Below are 20,605 nucleotides of genomic sequence, written 5' to 3' on the forward strand. Positions count from 1 at the left end.
GGGGGGGAGCAGGACGTAAGTGCTAATTCTACTCCAGCCTTCCTCATGTCTCTTCCGCTTTCAGGTCCTGAGCGTCGACGGCTTTACGAGTGATTCTAATGCAATCGAATGGATAACTTACGGATTAAAGCAACAAAAATCCTTGCAGTTATCCCAGGTGGAACCAAACAATAATGATGAATTAGGTATTACTTTAAGGGCAAATACATTCAAAGCGACATGTGTCCATTCCTCATAGGGTTCTTCCCATCTCAATTGAGTTTTCGTCACCTGAGGTGTGACCAAGGCGCGACTTGAACGGGCCTCTCTTCGAGACGTCGCCGGGGAGGTGGGAACACGGGGCGCGGTCTCAGCTTCCCGCGTACATCATCTGTGTGACGTCACGGTATGGAAATGAAGGCGGCCCACTACACGTAGGGCATTGGTGACGCCTACGGCACGATCAGTCAGGGAGCCGCGGCGGCATGGGCGGAGCCAACCGGGGAGCCTGGACCGCGTTCTTTTCTGGTAGAAACTTTTCATTCAGACTTTTCTTTCTGGTCGAGGCGTTTCATTCTGTTAGAGACAGTCTTTGGGACTGTCTTAAAATGCCTTGGTGGTCGGGATGACGAATGCTCTAAATGAGAGGAGAGTGTATCGACGACAATGCGGATAGTGACAAGTGACGGCAAACTATGAGCCAATGGATCAGCGCTATCCTGCATCATCGGGTTTTCTTTTTCTTTGAATGAGGAGTGTTCACGCCTACTATGTCGTTTCCCGACAACAACTATTGTCTCTATGAACATGGCGATCAGTCGGACGACATCCAGACTCGCGGAACAGCTGGTAACGGCTTTGCGTAAGCGGGGCCGTAGAGACGCGTCTGACTCACGTTGTGCGGCGAACGCCTCTTTTAGAAATTTCCCATACATTGCATGAGCGTTCCTTCGTGGGAAACTTGAGTGGGATAAACACGACTGCCGATACATCTCAGCTGCAGCATATTCCAATGCATACTGCAACGGAAGTAAATAAAAAAAACACGTTTCGTTCCCAGGTGGATATTAAATTATTTCTCGTAGATCACGAAACTCTAAGATCGACAGTTTGGGATCGTGCGCATAACAAGTTAATTTTTTTTAGCGGTATCATACCTGATCCTTTCCTAAAGGCGGAAAAGGGGGTTAATAAATTCATGCCGGTATCAGGAGGTTCAGGGCCACAATAGGAGCGCATATTTATATTTATACCCCGAGGAACAAAAAATATGGGGTCCCTTTGAGTTGCAGTAGTGCTACAGAGCCTTCTTTTTTTTTTTAGATTTTGTGCGTCCTGACACTTAGTGTGGGCATTGCAGCTGTTGGGGTCATCTAGAAAGAACGTCCGTCATTCGCCGTTACGAACCTCCTAATGACAGCCAATGCAAGGTGTTATAGCGTCTGAGAGGTAGGCAACATCTCGCACGCATGACATGCATGTATTGCGGGGTGGCCTACACCGAGTCTCGCAGGCGCCAAGCTCCAGCCAGGCATTTCCCGAATGAGTCTCATAATAACGTTCGTGTACTTTGGGCGATCCCTTACCAATGGGTTCTCTCGTGCCTAGAAGTAAGGTTACTTTTTCTTTCCGGCCGTCTGACTCTTCTGGCCATTCTATAAAAAGCAGCAAAATTGTGATCATTACAAAACACCTTTTTTTTTTTTTTTTTTCAAAAATCAGACAATAAAAACTGCCAAATAATCCTACACGCGCTAGAGACAGCCTGTGCACTGGCGGACTTTTCCTTTTGGTAGAGTCAGTCTTGGGGGCTGTCGAAAGAAAAGGTACCCTGGATTGATATCTCGAGTGTTGGCGCGTGGCGCGGGGGCGGCGATCTGTATTAGCACCTCTCCGTCGCTTTCTCCCTCGGTGACGCCCGCGGCTGCAGCGGCGACTCGATCCTCTAGCGAGCGGTGGCGCGAACTTCTAATTTTATTCCCCCGCAAACAAACGCTGCCGTTGTCCAACGCCAACACGCACCCCCCTGCTGGCGCGCCCCGTGCCGACCATAAAGCTTTACGCCCATTGTACTAGTTCTGCTACTCTTTCGCGCCCCCGGTGCGGCGGCCCGCCGAGTTCATCACACTGTAAAAGAAAAAGCCCACTGCCAATGTCTGTCAAAACTATCGTTGTCCATCGAGTGAAAGTAGTACAGTTTAAAACCATGTGTACTTTCAATGGCACCAAACGGTTAATACAATAAAGTTAAACAGATTTAAATTGATGTTGCCTATTTGAAGCGACAGATTCGCCTTGTCTCGTGTCTGAGAGAATCGAGATTTTCAAGCATTCTTCCAGAATGTTAAGTTTATCTGATTTTTCTTTTAAATAAAAAAATTAGTTACGTTATAATTTCCTCAAATGTTGTTTGAGTTATTTTTGTTGACGTGAGCCGTGAGCGCATGCGAGACCTCCGCGTTGGGGCAGTTGGGGTTGCAGACAACAGTGTGGCCAGCCGAACGTGACCGTCTCTGGCGAGCTACCCGCGGTACCCGATCAGATACCCAGGCATCTCCGCCGCATCGCGCTACGGAGTAAAAGGAAAGAAGAGGAACGGCGGTCGTGGTTCAGGGAGGACAGCGGTAGTTTATGTTTTTGCACCAACAGACGCGTTTTGTTGTTGTTGGTGTTGCTGTTGTGACAGCGATTTGAATTACGTAGGCTCGCCACTATGCCAGACTCACCGATCTCAAAATTAACCGTTGTCATGCACAAGTCATTCGAGGAAAACGGCGGTGTGTTGCGTTTGCAAAGAATTATTATAACTTGCATCACCGCCATAGTGGAGTGGGGTTAGGGATTTTATTTTTCCAGATAAAAAAAAATTTGGAATTTGAAGTTTTTTTCAAAAAGAATCTTGACTCTTACCCGGGAAGTTTCATTTTGTTTTCGATTTTTCTAGAAGTACTTCAATTTTACCCATTTCTTCCTGGAAAAGTTTCAAACTTTTTCGAAAAAAAATTCGGACTTATTATCCTTAAGGTGAGGAATGGTGGGGCAAGTTATGGTGCTGAGGGTCAGGGTTTGGGGGTGATAAGAGGTGCAGGTACATGCACAATCCCCTGCACCATTATGAGCCGAGCCGAGCCCAGTAGTGTAGTCCGGCCCTGTCCGTGCTGGTTGCTGGTCGCTGCTGGGCCGGGCCCGGCCGCCAGTCGCGCGCAGAGCTGTTACTGCTAATTTCGATTTACACGCATAGGTGATTTGTTTTCTCGCGTAGTAGTGAGCACGCCTGTGTGTAGGGATTAGTTTCGAGTGAATTGAACGTTGCGGGTAGATAACAAATAAAATATACTAAACTTAGCAGCAACACAAGATAACCTTCTCCGACAGGGAAACAAAAATTCACTAGACATGTGCACATTCTTATTTAACTGAAGCTTTTTTACCATGTTATTTCAAAAAAATTAAAAACATATTATTAAACGGTGATGAAACAATTTTTTCAACTCCTGAAATTTCGCTGGCTTGGAAATGCCCAGACTTTTTTGCGATCCCTCCTCCTCGGTAGCGCCTTTCGTCATCTCACAGCCGCCGTGTTGAACGCCGTAAAAATAGTCGGAGCGATAATAATGTCGGGGGGAACGAGACAGAACTAGAAAGCAGATGTCATCCTGTCGCCTGCAGCTGCAGCCGCTGCTGCTGATGCGGACCAAAAGTACTCTCGGGGGAATCAGATTATTATTGTTTCTTGTTTCTGAAAGTGTGAAAAATCGTACGGCCCCTGGCGGACAGGTGAGAGAGCGATCAGCAGCGGGTGGAGGAAGGAACAGGGAGGGGGGGGGGCATTGTCGCTAAGTGCCTGCAAGAATGTTACCTCACCCCCGCCCCGCCACTTCTGAAATCTCCCCTCTCTGTCTTTCTGGTTCTCTGTCTTTCTCTCTGGTTCTCTCTGCTTCTCTCCCTTTCTCTCTGCTTCTCTCTTTCTCTCTCTCTGGTTCTCTCTCTTTCTCTCTGCTTCTCTCTCTTTCTCTCTGCTTCTCTCTCTTTCTCTCTGCTTCTCTCTTACTCCCTGCTTCTCTCCCTCCCTCTCTCCCTCCCTCTCTCTCTCTCCCTCCCTCTCTCTCTCCCTCCCTGCTTCTCTCTCTTTCTCTCTGCTTCTCTCTTACTCCCTGCTTCTCTCCCTCCTCTCTCTCTCCCTCCCTTCCTCTCTCTCTCTCTCTCTCTCTCTCTCTCTCTCCCTCTCCCTCTCCCTCCCCGCCCCCTCACACACGGTCACTGTGTGCGTTTTAATCACATTTCCGCCACGCGTCCGTCACGGCAGTCATTACGATGTCCTCTGCTCTATTATAATTTTTTCGACCGCCTCTGGTGAGAGAAGCTTCGAGGAAACATCATTGTAATGCGGATTTTCCCAGACGAGCACGGCAGTGGCTGCAGCAGGGCTCTAGCCGAGCCGAAGCGCCGCGCCGTCGTCGTCGTTTTTGACGAAGCGGCTGATTATGATGACGACATTCGTCTTGTTCACTGAATGGAAAAGGTATGAAGGAGCAGGGAGCGAATTGCGGGGGGTACGCAGATAGAGGGCAGGTGAGGGGGAAGGTAGAGACAAAAGGAGTGAATCAGACAGTGAAAGGATGAAACAAAACGGAGCGCGCGCGGGCTTTTTGGTCATTTCGGAAATAAGTGAAAGATGGGGGAGCAGCAGAGAGATGTGGGCAAGGGAAAGGCGCGAGATGGGCAGAGATGGGGCGACGCCGAGGGTAGTCGCGCATGCTGTTGGGGCTTCCCCTCGGCCGGCCGAGTCCTTTCCCCCGCTAGAGAGGCCCGGTCCACACGCAGCGCGCGCCGCCGACTGACTGCAGCCGCCAGCAGCAGCGACAACATCAACGACAACAACAACAACTTTGTACGGGGGACACGGCAGCGCTCCCCCCGCGCACGCTCGCCATGTGCGCGGGGCGCATCCGCACCGGCAGTCGTTCACATCACAGCCAAAAAAGGTTCTCGCAGCATGGTTCCCATAAGGCTTTGCAAAATTGATAATATTTGTAAACAAGAAACCAAAATAAACTCTTCGTAATGCCATCGATGCGAAATTAGCTAAAAATCAGCTGATTGCCTGAATTTATTGTTTGTCTCAGAGAACCCGTAAGGTTTAGCAAAATTTGTAATATTATAAAGTGAGCAGAATATACTGCTATTCACAAAATCATCGACGCAAAATTAGTTGCAAATGAACAGATTGCTTGAATTTACTGCTTGTCATAGAGAACCATATTGCTGGGAGATAATTGGTGCGCAATAGAGGCAGCTGATCTCGGAGAGACGTCTGTCTGATGTCAGCCGGCTATGGCTGCCGTCAGAGCTGAATCACGTCGGAGAAGCCCAAGCCGTGTGGGAGGGGCTGTGAGCGTGCCCCTGAGCGGTACTGTGGCGGTCATCTGGGGCTCCTGGAACGGCTCGCCGATCCAAGGACATGCCGTGCGCAAGCAGAGTACCGTCCGCGGCGGGGGCGTGTCCAGGGATTATGGGGGGGCGGGGGGCAGGCGCGGAAAATTGAAAGAGGAGAGGGACGGGGGGAGCCCTCCTCTCTCCATCCGGCCTGCTAGCCTAGCGTAGCCTAGCGATACGGACGCACATCGTTGAGATTTAAGTTTATTTGGAAAAGATATTTGAAATAATACTAGAAGGAGATGGCATGGTTTTTTTTTAACCAACATTTTTCTTTATAAAAGTTTTTAACTGTAGCATGTTGCGGGGCCGCGGGCTAGTCGGGGAAAATTACAAGTTGTCTCCGCAATCGTTTGTTTCTAACCTCGTGGACGCTATACCGCGTGGGGACTCCTGACGGCCTGATCATGCTCGGCGCCGGCGCCTGTACACTGTGCGCGGTACGACTCTCAACACTGACCAAACGCGTAACATAGCAATAGTGCCTCAGTGATCATTTATTTTTAGGAACAGGTTGGCCAAAGGGGCCTCCTGTTCCCCTTTAACACAACCCCTAGGCCGGAAGCCGCCCCGTTCGGACCGGAAATGCAGGCACCCTGCCTGAGGCCGCCGTGTCCGTCTGGTATTGGCAATGTGATTCGGCCGTGAGCACGACATCTTCCTCAATATTGTCACCGCCGGCCTGTAATAAGCCTTGCGCGCTCATTGGCCGAGGCGAGGCTTCGGCTTTGGCCGGCGGCCAATCAGAGGCCGCGGCGGTCAGAGCAGTTCATTAACCACACGCGGCGCCTCTTGATAAACCAAGTGTGCAACTGCGTAACACTTGCAAGTGTGCAACTGCGTAGTATTGCACTTGCCAATGTTCAACTCGGAAGTCCTGCCCCTGCAAGTGTTCAACTCCCAGTAGTGCACTTGCCATTAATCATCTCGGGAAGTCCTGCCCCTGCAAGTGTGCAACCCTTAGTAGCAGTGCATGCACTTGCAAGTGTGCATAACTCGGAGGCTGTACACTTGTACAAGCGTGTGAGCTCCCCTAGTAACACGCAGTGAGCGTCCAATAATATACGGAAGTATAGAGGAGTTGCACTCTTACAAAGTGTACCCATTCCGATTTTCAACACTTCGAGCTACTTCGTAGTGGGTCATTTGCAAATATTCAAATTGCAGTTGCACACCTACAAGGGTTGGACAGTTGAACAAAACTTTTTTTTTTGTTTCTGTTCTTTACCAAAGACGACCCAATAGAATTGCGGTATACGTCACTTGTGTGTTAGTGTGGCTTAGCTTTGATGTCACCTTCAGCTCGCGCTGAATATTTTTTCAAAATTTGTAATAATGATATTGTTATTGTTTAAATAAATAAGTTATTATTGCAATAACCATTGGTGATCATGGAAATACTTGACGATTACGATTATAGTCAGTTACCGTTATTTTAATCAACAGGTACAATAACCCACAATTATAATTATAATTTATTTTTTTAAAGTCTCAAACAAAAACAGACTGCAGCATTCCGTTACCGCGTGTAGAAACAGTGTTATCTCTCTGCTGTTTATATTCGCTCTGATATGAGAAGGAGGGCTAACGTACTCGCGCACGACTCGCGCATACTACCGTTTGATTCGCAAACTGGAATAACGAGTGCTCTTCGTGCGGGTCCCTTTCCTTGCCGCTGGCCCCCCGGGGGCCTTATTCTGAATCGATTCCCACCTCATGCACTCGCAAAAACCGCTTTGTTTTTTTTTAAATTTGTAATTTCCTTAAACATTTCACTGGGACTAGAAGCTTCGCGAGATGCTAACTGCTTGAAATTTATTCGACTCATAATAATTTTGTTTTGGTCAGGAACGGAGGTCTCTTCCTACCCGTACTTTAAGTTAAGAAATGAGAAGGGCGCGTACGCGTGGCAGTGTAAGAGCGGTGGCGGTAACAAGATAGTTGTGCCCGTCAGGATGCGATTACAGGTAAAACCACGGCGCACCACCTCCTTGTTTTAGCGCAGCGGGCTTGTGTCACGTAAACGGCAAGCTACCCGGTGAAAAGTTGAATAAAACTTCTGAATAAAGAATCCGCGAGATTCACTGAGATATGTTATCACATTACTGGCCAAAGAGTGAACGAAGTTATGATGATTTGGTAGGTGAAATCGTCGTTAGTTGTTATAAAAGAAAAACATTTGCCCCCTGGGGTTAACGGTGTACGACACGACGTGGGATTTTCGAAAAGTCCTGCAGCAGGTGTGGAGGAGGGCCTTTTGAAACGCCCCGCGCCACGCCGCGCCACGCTTCCACGCCCCCCGCCCGCCCCAGGCGGTCAAAGCTCCACTCGTTTTGCTCCAAGGCGCGTATTAATTGCGGACGGACGGCGTTCAAAAACACCATCTCTTCTTCCGAAAAAAGGTGCGTCTCTGTCTCTCTCTCACTTTGTCGATCAGTACCTCGGAGCGACAGAGACGACGGGTACTACACCCATGGCGGGATGTTGCACGCGACCCCCTCTCACTACACGCGCGCGCGGCTCCATGTCACGGAAATTTTAAAAGTCGACGCTGGAGCAGGCTGACATTCTGTATATAAAGATAATGCGTTTCTCCGCAGATATGGTAATAATTACTCGGCGAGATTCTAATCACTCGAAAAGCGCGTGACAAAAAATCGTCGGAGAAAATACAGCCGTCACTTACTTGAATGAAAAGTGTCAACGTTAATCACATGTCAAATCCGTCTCTGTCCATACTTTCATGTATGAAAGTTGGCACACACTTGTACTTTTAAACACTTTAATTGAAACTGTAAAATCAAGTTTATAAATATTTTGGTGTGGAGCTAGCGAAATTTAAAACTTTCGCTTTAGGAATCGTCTAAAAAAAATTATTACATTGTGCAAACAAAGTTTGCTTCCAGAAAACACCAGCAGAATGTAAAAATAAACTAAGAAAAAGAAGAAGTAAGAGACTCTGTTTCACTTCTTTTCTACAATGTGGTAGTATGAAAGATCGAATTATCGCCACTATTTGAGAATGATGCACTCCTACCTGGGGAGCTAGACTAGACACTTTGTTGCACTCACCTTTCACACGGGGGAGGATGACACGACACTTGCTGCTCACGCTCACCGGTTCCGTCCCTCACGCCTTCCTAAGCCCGACTGCGGGCGGCAGGACGCCGCCAGACCCGCCCCGTCCCGCCTCACCACGCCCCGCCACGCCCCGGTCCATCCCCCCCGCCCCTGGGGCCCGCGCGAAGCGCGACAGCGCGCGCCGTGGCGTGGCGTGGGCTGCCCGAGGTAGTACAATCACCACCAACAGTTTTATTGAAGGGACGTGTGCCGTTCAGGGTCCTTAGCTTTCATTTGTCCCGTCGTTCAGGATGTCGCTCTAGTCGGGACCGGTCAGGACAAGTATTTGCCACCCACCCCCACTCCCAACCCCAATTTATGCGTGGGGGAAAACAACCTAACGTAAAAATGCTCGCTAATGCATTCTCTGTCAGTTCAAATGTGTTCGTGGTATACTTCAAAAAATGTGTACAAGGCACGTTTACTTTAATAGATGTCCATATGCCCGTGTATGAATTTAAAATTTACATATACGTGTGCAATGACTGCACACACTGCTTTTGGTAAACTACCCATGTTCACTTTATTTAATGTACACCATGTATAAATTGGATTTTAATTGACAGAGTTGGCTTGGTTCTTGCTGAATTGTGGAATAAGCCATGTCTATCGTTCCGTGTATGCGTTCGGTTGCAGAATGTAGTGTGCATTTCGGCGTCACGCGAATGGCATCCTCCCTGTAACTCATCCTCTTAAGAACCAACTCCACCTAATCGGCTCGACTCGCCATTGAGACTACCGTATCGTGTATTTGCGCCGACTACTGAAACACCCTCTTCCTCCAAAGAAGCAGGGGATAGGGTTGTACGCTATCTCTCTCGCATGCAGATATAGAACATTCGTAGAGGTAAGCACAAATGCACCTATAGGATAGTGTTAATAGCGAAAGAGACAGTTTGTGGTTTCGTTTTACCTCGTCGAGTCAGTTTGAAAAAGTAGTGTCTCGTGAGATCCCCGGTATCTTTCCAACTTCATTGACAATGACTCATTCCAGTGGCATATACACTGTGAAAAATATGTTCGTACATATACGGTATATTTTGTAATTTGCCATTTACATTATGTGTCCTACATGTACCGAGTGTAAAGGCTAATACTCCCCAGTGTTGCGGGTTTGCATACCCAAGGGACAATGGCGCCTTGCGGGCAGATCGGGTAGGCAAACCCGCAACACTGGTGTATTGCCTTTACAGACGGTTACAACCGTCCACTAAGCTCCGAAGCTTCCACTCTTGATCGTTATTCGAATTCAAGTCGATAAGGAGTTCTTGTGCATTTACAATCTTAAATCGTAATGGTACGACTTCTTTCATGGAAAATTTTCCTGTACCCGGCACGTCAAATTTTTACATTGAGCATGACTATGATTCGGCGCTTGCGAATCTACGGTCGTTCTTAATGTAAGTGGCGCGACATTGCAATGGCAAAGTATAACAATCAGTCCAACAATCAGCATAACCATCAGTAACACGATCAGTATAACCCTGCCCCGCTCTGCCGGCTCTTTGCAGTAGGGGAAGTGGTTCGCGGGGCTGCCACTCGGACTGACGGTGAGCCAGACCACCGGCAAACTGGACGGTTTCTGCGCAAAGTCAGACCGGTTCCGAGAGATAATCCTCCCCCGAGACGTACAGCAGCGCAGTACACCCGCGTGATTCACACCGCGGACTCTCCAAAGTGTCGCTTGCCAGATTGCCACTGCTTGATAGCGTCGCGGGGAGGAGGCGATAGGGGCTGAATTTTGGTGCAATACATGCATATGACACATCCATTAAACAGGGGACACACAGATAAACACAAACAATAAGATTTTTAGCCGAAACAGCGAGAGCTAAACAATTTTTCTATGTTTGCTGCTCTATCAAAAGTGCGTACTGTCACGTGTTGCTACCAGAATAACAACTCACTGTTATTCAAGGAACGTGACGTCACATTCGTTGGAATATTGAATATTGTGTCACATTTGTTTCGGCGTGACCCCTGGATTAGCAACTGATTTACGTTAAAACGAATGTGACACAATATTTAAACGAACGTGACACGATTCACAATAAAACGAATGTGACGTCACATTCGCTGAAAAACAGTGTGCTAAAAATATATATTTTTTTTGTGAATACAGCAAACATTTTTTTAGATTCCTGTAGAGAAAGAGGGAGACAGACAAGACGGAAAGCCCTATGCGAATAACCACACACGTGGGCATGCTGACATAAAATTAAGTACGGGACGCTCGCGCGCACTTCCTGTAATTGGAGTTATGCGTTGCTGAAAAGGGCTGTTCGGTTTTAAACGGGAAGAGAGAGCGGCTAAAGGAGATGAGAGAGGCAGAGTTAGAGGCGTTAGTGGTGGAGAGCCGATACAGGATGGAGCCGGCGAGCACCGCGTCCGATAGGGTGGGCCGCGAAGAAGCCGCGCTCGAGAGCGCGAGGCACCACGGTATAGAGAGCGTAAACCTTCTCCGGCGGCTCGGGGCTCCTCTGCTGCAGCAACCACATCATCTCTGCTTTATCACGTCGTGGACGCCTCGCTGTGAAGCGTGAATGTTTCTGCACCGCGTTCTTGTATAAGGACAGCACAATCCGCTCCTTTTCGTTAGACTTGAGTGTTGGCGCTCGTTCCCCGCGCTGTAGGTTGCTGCTGGCGAACCAGGTGACCGCACGCTCGGGGTTGTTGGGTTGTTGACGTTATGGGAGTGACATTTCCTCGAGCATTTCCCCCTTTTCCCTTGCGTCATAGTCATAATTTTCCTATTTTTTCATACCTCTCTTACCTGGGGAGGCGAAAATCATTGCAGAAAGCGCGTCCAGGCAGTCACTGTAAAGGTGGTGTCTCTGGCAGTCTTGTGTTTGTGTTCGTGCATCCGTAAGGCGGGGTGGGTAGGGGCGGGGCGAGGTGGGGCGGGGCGCCTTGTCTGTAGGGGACCGGCGCACAGATGCTCCACGAGCAGTGTGTAAGCCCCACACATGCTTGACGCGACACCCGCGACACTTACACAGTGAGAAAATCACGAAGCCAACAGATACATCATTTTGTACGAAACGTTTTCGGAAACCTCACTTAAAAGGCGGTAGCAGCTCTCTCGCTCTCTACGACCAAACGTCTATTCGAGAGATGCAAGTTATTGTCACTAACTGCCAAACTGAGCTGTGGTGTGTGTAAGACTCAGAAGAAGTTTATTACTTACGGTGTATGCATCATGTCTCGGTGCCAAAAGCTTTAGTACCCCAGCAGTCCCCCCCCCCCCTTTTCTCTCTCTCTCTCTCTCTCTCTCTCTCTCTCTCTCTCTCTCTCACACACACACACACACACACACACACACACACACACACACACTCAACTCATCCTGCCTGTATCTTTTCTTATTTCTCATTTCCTACTACATCCTTGTCCTTCGCAGCGGCAGACGTGAGGCCACCTTTCGGCCGGCGTGTGCTCTCTGACGTACGGAAATCTACGAAATTCGGAGGAACTGTACCAGACTCAGAAAATAACATGACTAACTCCATATTGCAGGAAGAAGAAGACAATGGAGTGAGCCATGGGCTCAGAAAGCGAGAAATATCTTTTGACGTCGATAGCATTTTAATCCACTCAAAGGATTGACAGTATCTACTTTTTATTCCATTGTGATGCGTTTTAATTGACAAGACGCAATAAATTCTTGACGTCAACAATGCACGCATAAATTTTCCGGACGTTTGAACAAATGTTCGTCTCTAGCCGCTGGCACGGTTCGCCGCACTGATCTTCGCAGCACCCACCCTCTGTTTACAAACACGCCGCAGCGCGACAGGGTGGCTCAGTAGGAAGAGAGGGGGGCGGGGGGCGGGACCACCCTGCACAGTTCTATACCTCTGGCGGGCGCGTGGTAGACATGCGGTAGGCAAATCGCTGTCGACTTTTCTTGGCACCCATGCTCCCCCCGTTTTCGGGGAAATAATTTATGTAACTTTGCGTCTTAGATCTCTTTGTGTACCTTCTTCCACTTAAAGCTTGCAAAATAAACTCGCACATCATCCCTTTTTTCCTCATTTTTTTCCTCGAGCAAGTTGACACACACGCTTGATTAATTGAAGGGATATTACTTGTTTGTTGTTTTGATTTTCAGAGTGTACCGATTGTGATCGTGGGCTTCTACCTGTGTGGTCTGTGTGTGTGTGACTTCGACTAGATAGCGCGTGGTTTACTCATGTCGTTTGTTTTAATTTTTTGCAGATGCAAAGGGGTCGTGACCGCGGCCTCTTTGGGTGCACCGAACGCAACCAGTACGTATAGCAGGTACTCTATGCACGCACGTCGTATAGCGCTTCAAAATCTGACTACACGCATCGTATGATGGAAGCGCCGAGGGAAGCCCGAGCGTAGAGGGGGCGTCCTTACAAAATTATCTTTAAGGGGAACCTTTTGCCATTGTCTTCAGTGATAGCCCTTACGAACTAGACGAAGAGAAACTAGTGCTGTGACGGAGTAATATTTGTTGTTTTCGCACATAAAACAATGGTTGTTTCTAAAGAGGACACGGACTGTACACTTTGAACACCGTCGAGGGCTCCTGAAACGTAGCCGCATACTACAAAACGGCTGTGGTTTCGTGGACCAGGCGCGCTTGTCTTGCACATGACGTCACTGTGACACGACGGCGCGTTTCTCGACGACGCATTCTCGCGGGGGGCGCCTCCGCGCGTGTCGGCCATTCTGTGGGGCCAATCCCAGGTGGATTAATTGCCCCCTGTGTGTGCTAGGGCGGGGCGGGGCGGGGTAGGGTGCGGCGGGGCGGCTTGGGCTCTCCCCCGCAGGCCCCCCACAGCAACTGGACCGCAGAGCGGCGCGAGTCATCGCTCCCGCCAAAGCCGCAAACCGCGGCGACCGCCGCGCCACCTGGCGGCGGGCTGGCGAGGCCACCCGCGCGGAGGTGCACGAGGTGCCGCGGGCGGCCGGCAGAGCGCGCCGCAGCCTCCGTGCGCGGGAGCGCGGGCACGATGCACGATGGGCTGCCTGAAAGCGCGGCGGGGCCACAGTTCACTGCACTCTACTGTAAATGGAGCTCAGTTTTGAGGATGTAAGAAGCAGGGCAACCCTTTTACCCAGTAAGAAAAGTGAGCACGTTTTGAGTGATGCGCTGTTCGGTTGAAGGGCCACGTTACTAAAACCAACAGCATGTACATTTTTATCTATATACTAGAGTATTTTCCTACAACTATTCGCGCAACAAGATGTCCCTGGAATATCGCCCCGTCGAGGCACATCCCCACTTAATTCCTGCTGATAGTACTCATTGTCAACCGAAACAAAAAAATCCTTGTACGCATTCTCCAGACGCGCGCAGATCTTGGTAAATCTAAGACGAGTTTCCGGCTTCTTTTTCCAGCAGCCTCTCATCACGTCAATGACCTTTTGAGGACAGTCAGTGCATTCCGATACCGGCAGCAGTATATGGTTTTGAATTAATCCAATTACCTGCAAGTTAAACAATTAACCGTATGTAGAGAGAAACACGGAGAAGAACATTCGGGTCATACACGCAAGAGTTTGGACACATTTGAAAGGAAAAAACTATCCAAACTTTTTCAGGGAATGTGCAGAGTCTACGCGCCTGGTCTAACACCGACACTAAATCGGTGCAAGCTTACTCATAAAAATAATAAAAAGAATACAGACCCATCTTTAAATTAGTATCAGCTACTTTTAAGATCGATTCTCGGTGTATTTATTAGCAGATAATACCTTTAAAAACTTTTGAACCTCTGACTAAACATAAAGAATACAGTAAAAGCTAGCTGACACCTTAAAGGTACTGATATATTCTATATGTTTAGTCAAAAGGTTTGTAAGGTATCATGTGCAAAAAAAAATTAACCATAACCAAGACTGCGAGGAGCTACGTGGTTTCAGTAGCGCCGAGCAACGGTACCTGCACTGTAAGTTCCTTACGAACAACTGCTCTTCGTAACGTACAAATGATTTGGAGCATTTGTATTACAAACAAATTGTTTGTATTACGAAGAGCCTGGTTTGTATTACAAACGAGGCTTTTCGTATTACGAATGGGGGGTGTTCGTAATATGAACGAAAAACGTTCGTAATATAGCTGCTTTAGATCCTTTGTAAGTTACAAACAAATTCTTCGTAATACGAACACCGCTGTTTGTAAGGAACCGCTGTTTGTAAGGAACTAAGAGTGTGTTTTGGTCACACCACCAGCTTCGCTAATAGATACTACTAGGTTTCACATGAGTCGCTGCTTTGTTGTGTTCCAAGCGAGTGATATGTAATTTTTCCGTGTTTCCAGCCAGCATGTGGAAAAATAGAAAATTTTGACCCGGTAAACTTTTGCCTACACGCGCGCATAGATGAAGAGTTATGATATCATTATTCTTAACAAAACCCTCCATTATTATTTTACTTTTACCTCTGTAACGGAAAACCTCTTGCCTACCTGTTGGTTGTTGTACTGGTAGTATGGGGTTTGACCCGCAGTGAAGACTTCCCAAAGCAGCACTCCGTAGCTCCATACATCCGACATTAAGGTGTAGCAGTAATCGTGAAGTGTCTCGGGGGCCATCCACCGTACGGGTATTTGCCCATGTGTCCGAATCTAGTTTTGGAGAGAGTACAGTTCAGTACAGTTCAGTAAAAAAGCCCCCTCTTCACTCTGAAGAAGGGCAATTTCAATTTTGTATCCAGTGACGACGCGTCTCTAAACACATCTTTATTGGATGCAAATTTGTATCTGAAAATTTACAAGTTGCACCCGGCCCAAGTACCAATGACTGTTTTTGGCCTATTTAAGAGAAAAATTTGCATCCGGTTAAGATGTGCTTAAGAACGAATCCTCGCTGGATAAAAAATTGGCCTTTTCCACTAAGATTGTCTGAGCGCGGGAGATTCAGGCCTACTCGCTCTATTGACAGGCCCGAGACTTGCCACGGCCTCTCTCAGACCTTGTTCGACCCCCCGGTAAAGCCGTGCACTATTCATGAGAGCAATGCAACGTTTCGTTTAGAAATGCTTCAAACTGTACTTCCGTGTTTACTCACCCTGTAGTAGTCTTCCATGTAGATGTCCCTGCTCATGCCAAAGTCTGCGATTTTGACGGTGAGGTTCTCGCCGACCAGACAGTTCCTGGCCGCCAGATCACGGTGCACGAAGCGCCGCTCTGCCAAGTAGCGCATGCCCCGGGCGACCTGCAGCGCGACGCTCACCAGGGTGCCTCCGGTTAGTGGGGGTAGGCCCGGAATTGGGCCCTGCTTAGAGCTTCTTAGGACCTTTTGCAAGTCTCCATAGAGCATGTACTCGAATACAATGTACAATACGGTGGGCGGCGTGGTCTCGGGGTCTGCACAAGAGCGTCAAACACACATCGTCTTCAAGGCATGCTGTCTGCTACGCTGCTGTCATTCAAACTCTGTGGCGTCACATTAAAACGGATATCACTCGTTTACATTCGTTAAAAGTGTGGAACAAGATGACGGACTGAAGAGTTCTACTTCAAACTGCAATTTTCTAACCAGGAATAAAAAATTTAATCTGATGGTGCCACCTTCTTTGTCTTCAAATTCTCCTTTAATCGAGCCTCCCTACCTATTTCAATATATTAAATCACTACAACCCTATCACACGTACGCTCACTTGAATGAGAATTTAAAGACGACGAAAATGGCACTCTCAGAAATAAAATTTAGAAAATTATAGGGAAGTGTAGAACTTTTCAGTCTATCGTTTGGCCATGTTGTTCTACACTGCGATTTTCAGAGGCTTGTAACGTGACAGCTGCGCATGCTGTGCTACTCTGGAAACTCGGGTTCGAGACAGTATCACTGGAAAAACAAGTATGACTAACTTTACGAACCCTTATGCACTACCCCGACTAGCTGCACGATGTTTGGGTCGTCGAACGAGGTCATTATATCCACCTCCCTTTTGAAGTCTTCTTCGTCTGCATTTGTCGCACGCTCCTTGAGTTTCTTCAAAGCCACGGTCAGTGGGGTGCAGTTCGGCTTTGTCAGCTGAGCTGTGGGAATGTAAACAAACTTCACACTCAGGAGGACGTTGCCCAGCTTTTTGCAGTTTTGTTCATATGTTGTAGACGAAGCTGCAACCAGCTCCTTCACGAATGTTGCTTTTTGGGTTCACGCAAGAGAAGTAAATTTCATAACTACTTAACTACTGAACCACTTAACACTTCGACGTGTCCGTGCAACAATATCATATCTGTTTCGCTGCCCCGAAAGACTAGCCTATCTCTTTGGCTACTCAGAAAGACTGTCCTTAGATATTATTTGGTTTTTGACGCTCTCAGCACTATTTTGCTTACCTACCCTTAAACACCATGCCGAAATTTCCACTCCCCAGCAAGTTTCCCTCCTGGTCAAAGGTGATGTCATTTTTGTCAATGATTGCAACGTCCCGTTGGCTAGATTTGGACGTGACATCGGTTGGGTCATACATCGGATTACGTATCAATGAGGGTGTGCTCGGCCACCTCAACAGTCGTCTACGACGCAAATACCACACCACTGCCAGGGCTACCAGGATGACAACGAAAGACGCGCCGGCGGCGATCTCCTTCTCCCAACCAGGCTCCAGCTTAGAACCGTCTTTTGATTTTTTCTCATCTGTAATAGAGCAAGGATTTATTTTAATGGATGGAAAATTCCTTCTCAACTATAGTAGTAGGAAGAATCTATATATCCCAAACAAAATGTTAATTGGCTATATGGGTGCATGATACTCACAGTCACAGCTTGCCTCGTCTGAGTTGTCACCACAGTCGTCGAACTTGTTACAAGCATCACTCTGCCTCATGCAGACCTCATTGTTACAAGTTTTGTAAGGTGAGCAGTCTAATGACTCCGGCTTAGGACCTGGAATATTATAGTAACGTTCAATACAGTTGGGAGTATTGATTAATGCGGACCCCCCAAGGGACCATCCAGAAAGTACGTCCGATTTTTCTAAGATTCGTTCAGCGAAAAAGGAAAATGAGCGCCTGCGAGGCTCAAGGTAGGCCAGCCCGCAGATCACACATGCACTACATACGAGAAGTTGCCTACCCACCAGGCGCTCCGAGAGCTAGCACAGGATGAACTTGGCTGTTTTGGAAGGAACAGCGAATCACGGACGTACTTTGTGGACGATCCCTAAGCTAGGGGCTACGAACGGTTTACGCTTTTTTCTAGACCACGTGCCAGGGGAGAAACGGTTCTATTTTAAGTTTGAAACGAAGCCGAACGAAGCCCTTGTAAGTGGAAGGTCAGCTTACCCTCGATGGATATCACCCCAAGGTCGTGCTGGCCGTGCGTCCAATTGTCCATCCTGTACTGAGCTATACTCTTATTGCTCAATAGCACTAGTACGATACCATCGCGGAGAACGCCTTTTGAGACGACGATACCGGTGAGGTTGTCCTCTTCGTTGCCTTCCTCGACCGTGTTCGCACCGGTGTTGTTGCTCGCCGTGCCCATGTCATCGTCCGTTTCGCTGCTGGTCTTGTTGCCCGTCAGGTCAACGTCTCTGGCCGCACGGATCCCCCTGCTGTCGCCTCCACCGTCCCAGAAGTAATAGTCGGTGGTGTTGCTTGCCAGGTCACCCTCGACGTCTTCATCGTATCCAACATCCCTGATGTTTCGGTTGTTGCTGATCTCCGGGTTACTTTCATTGCCCTCTTGGTTGCCTTCATCGACCGTGTTCGCGTCGGTGGTGTTGCTCGCCGCGTCGCCTTCACCGTCCGTGACGGCACCGGTAATGCTGCTCGCCGTGCTCGCCGCGTCGTCTTCATCGTCCGTGACGGCACCGGTGTTGCTGCTTGCCGTGCTCGCCGCTCCTCCCTCATCACCGATGTTGCTGCTCGCCGTCTTGTTTCTTTTCGGATAAACGACGGAGCCAAACTTGAGCAGTTGTGCGGCTTGGGCTCCACTCAGTTGGGTAGGATCTGTTACGGATACATACCGCGATTAACAAAATAAAGAAAATACTGCAACAGTATGCCATTGCCATTGCGAGTGCACCCCACTCTTCTACTTGGGCGGGCGGTTAAACTGAACCAAAGACGTAACGTATTGGGCGTTATTACGCTTCAAGTTCACGGAACGAATTTAAATACTCAGAAACGTTCCATTGCGTTATTGAATTGTAACCCAATTATGGACATTTACGCACTGTTAAAAGTTTTCGTGATTTTACCAAAATTGATGTTACGTAATTCTTCGTAAAAATTTATTTACGAAAACATTAAGTAAGTGTCAATTTACGAAACGTTTCGTTAAGTTACAAATATATCTCGCAACGAATGCCAATTTTGGGGTCTTAAGGCATAAAATTTGACAAAACATAAGAGAATTTCATATTCTGTAGTCAGAGCTTTGGATTTTACGATGGAATTCTTAAAATAACGATGTAGTGTAATTTGTCAATATTAACCGAGAAAGTTTTTAGTTTAGGGCCTCTATAAAGCCACTGAAAAGCTCTAAAGGTGCTATAAATTAGTGGCTTTTTATTGGCATCATGAGATGACACAGTGACTTTGTCAATTATTTAGTGAAAAGGAAGTTTTACGAGAGTGCGTTTCCTTTCCACCATTTTTTCACCAATGAAACTTTTTACCTTTACAGTTTTTCTCGTCCGATCCGTCAGAGCAGTCTTCTACGGTGTCACAAACGTCGTCTCTTCTTAAACACTCTCCAGAATCACATTGGAAGCTACCACAGAAAAGATTCTCTTCTGAAAAAAAACCACACGTTTAACTATTAAAACAGATCTTTGTCAAACTGAGTGGGCCGGTGATTCGGAAGCTGTCTCGTGTCGGGCTAAATATTTGCCCGACTCACCCGACACACTTCGTCGGGTGCGTTGGGTGGGGTATGCAGACGCCAGCGAACGCCGGGCCAGCGGAAACACGTCAACCCGCCCTATCGAAAACCGTAGGCTGAGCGGCTGAGCCGCGATAGGATAGGAGGCGTGTATGTGGCATAAAAGCAGCAATGTGGAGCACTCCTCACAATTATTGCCTTTCTATTTTAGCGCAACATCAGTGCAAACAGAAATGAGTAAATTCTAAGGTCAAGTTTTAAGCTCGCAGTACTCACCAGTCTTATTCGCCGCGGGCACCAACTTCAGGTCGTACTTATAACCAATCCACCTCGCCGAGCTGTCCCGCTTGGTTCGATTCCCCTTCTGTGTGCTTTTGCCCATACGATAGTCGCCCTCGTTGCGGCCACAACGCACTAGCAGAAGCCCATCCTTCCGTACGCCCCAGGAAACGACGATGCACCTATAAAACGGTGTATACAAGAAATTATTTGCAACGCTTTCAACGAGTCCGAGAACGAGTCCTAGTTTGCATTGCCTACGTAGTTTTGTTTCCATCTTCTTTGTCCTGTTCACCCCAACTCCAGTCCTCGTCTCGCTCTACGACGTCACGAAATTTGAGGTTGAAAGCCGTTGCGTTCTTAACTGGATTAAACCCCACTTCAATGGGAACTGCGGGGAAAAAAGGGGGGCATCGATTGGCCACTCTAGAAGACTTTGCAAAATAAATATTGTACCTATACTAGTTATGCGCACAGAGGCTCATTGTTAAGTGTACAATATTTACCGTCAGTCTGCTGCTGCAGGTGGTGGGCGGGCTCACCGGTTGGCTGGGTGTCGTTGTCGTTGAGCGCCAGGACCAGGGCAAGCGGCATCAGCAGCGCCAGCAACGCGTCTATCGTCATCCTCGACGCCTCCTATCCATGGGTGACAACCTGACGGCTGATGTGTTGATGGAGTACTCCAATCCGCGCCGCTCCAGTGAGTCAAATGCCGGCCCGTGCGTGTGCGTCTGCTCGCGACTGTCGACTGTCGCTGCTGTTCTTCGCACAGCTTGTTTTTGCCGCTTTTTGCCGCCCTTGTAGCAGCAGGCTGATAAGGACGCCGGGTCTGGTCGGTATGCGTGGTTCCAAAGTGATATGGAACTGAGAGCGCTGATTATTGGTTAAAAAATACTTCATCTCTCAGAAGGAGATGAGTCATGTTGTGGAGCAGGAAACTTGCAGATTTACTCGTCCCAAACCGGCCCTAGGGGAGCTGC

The 20,605-nt window shown here is 48.2% G+C and overlaps 2 protein-coding genes and 1 long non-coding RNA gene across 6 annotated transcripts in view; 1 reads left to right on the forward strand and 2 right to left on the reverse strand.

Moving 5' to 3' along the window:
* The window catches only part of LOC113213723 (aquaporin AQPAn.G), a 33,462-nt gene extending 24,851 nt beyond the window's left edge, over positions 1-8,611 (reverse strand). For both annotated transcript variants that reach the window (XM_052265274.1, XM_052265273.1), the window contains exon 1: positions 8,488-8,611. The gene's annotated coding sequence lies outside the window, so the exon portion shown is untranslated. The remainder of the gene's footprint in view (positions 1-8,487) is intronic.
* Positions 8,612-12,754: 4,143 nt separating this feature from the next.
* Positions 12,755-20,605, forward strand: part of LOC113213708 (uncharacterized) — a 59,504-nt gene continuing 51,653 nt past the window's right edge. Inside the window, exon 1 of the long non-coding RNA XR_008010900.1 lies at positions 12,755-12,803. This is a non-coding gene — a long non-coding RNA (uncharacterized LOC113213708). The remainder of the gene's footprint in view (positions 12,804-20,605) is intronic.
* On the reverse strand, positions 13,699-20,383 carry LOC113213714 (uncharacterized). Of its 3 annotated transcripts, none has more exons than XM_052265270.1 (11): positions 20,168-20,383; positions 19,887-20,016; positions 19,623-19,807; positions 19,141-19,257; positions 17,801-18,469; positions 17,274-17,402; positions 16,857-17,153; positions 16,388-16,549; positions 15,576-15,874; positions 14,975-15,133; positions 13,699-13,995 (listed from the first exon to the last, which is right to left on the reverse strand). In XM_052265270.1, exons 1-11 carry the CDS (start codon positions 20,247-20,249, stop codon positions 13,717-13,719), a joined length of 2,508 nt encoding a protein of 835 aa, XP_052121230.1. In that variant the 5' UTR covers positions 20,250-20,383; the 3' UTR covers positions 13,699-13,716. The 3 variants fall into 3 exon arrangements, with proteins under 3 accessions (XP_052121230.1, XP_052121229.1, XP_026288637.1); XM_052265269.1 differs by having other exon boundaries at positions 19,141-19,254; positions 20,132-20,383; XM_026432852.2 differs by having other exon boundaries at positions 20,132-20,383.

The sequence above is a fragment of the Frankliniella occidentalis genome, unplaced genomic scaffold (genome assembly GCF_000697945.3).
Source record: "Frankliniella occidentalis isolate FOCC.00 unplaced genomic scaffold, Focc_3.1 Scaffold25, whole genome shotgun sequence".
NCBI classification, from domain to species: Eukaryota; Metazoa; Arthropoda; class Insecta; order Thysanoptera; family Thripidae; genus Frankliniella; species Frankliniella occidentalis.

Excerpts from the sequence above, each read along its gene's own strand:
- LOC113213714 (XM_026432852.2), bottom strand. The coding sequence starts at position 20,249 with ATGACGATAGACGCGTTGCTGGCGCTGCTGATGCCGCTTGCCCTGGTC. Across the intron at positions 19,258-19,622 it reads GCCCGCGGCGAATAAGACTG|AAGAGAATCTTTTCTGTGGT; the intron begins GTGAGTACTGCG and ends GTTTTTTTTCAG. Across the intron at positions 17,154-17,273 it reads AGACGAGGCAAGCTGTGACT|ATGAGAAAAAATCAAAAGAC; the intron begins GTGAGTATCATG and ends GCTCTATTACAG.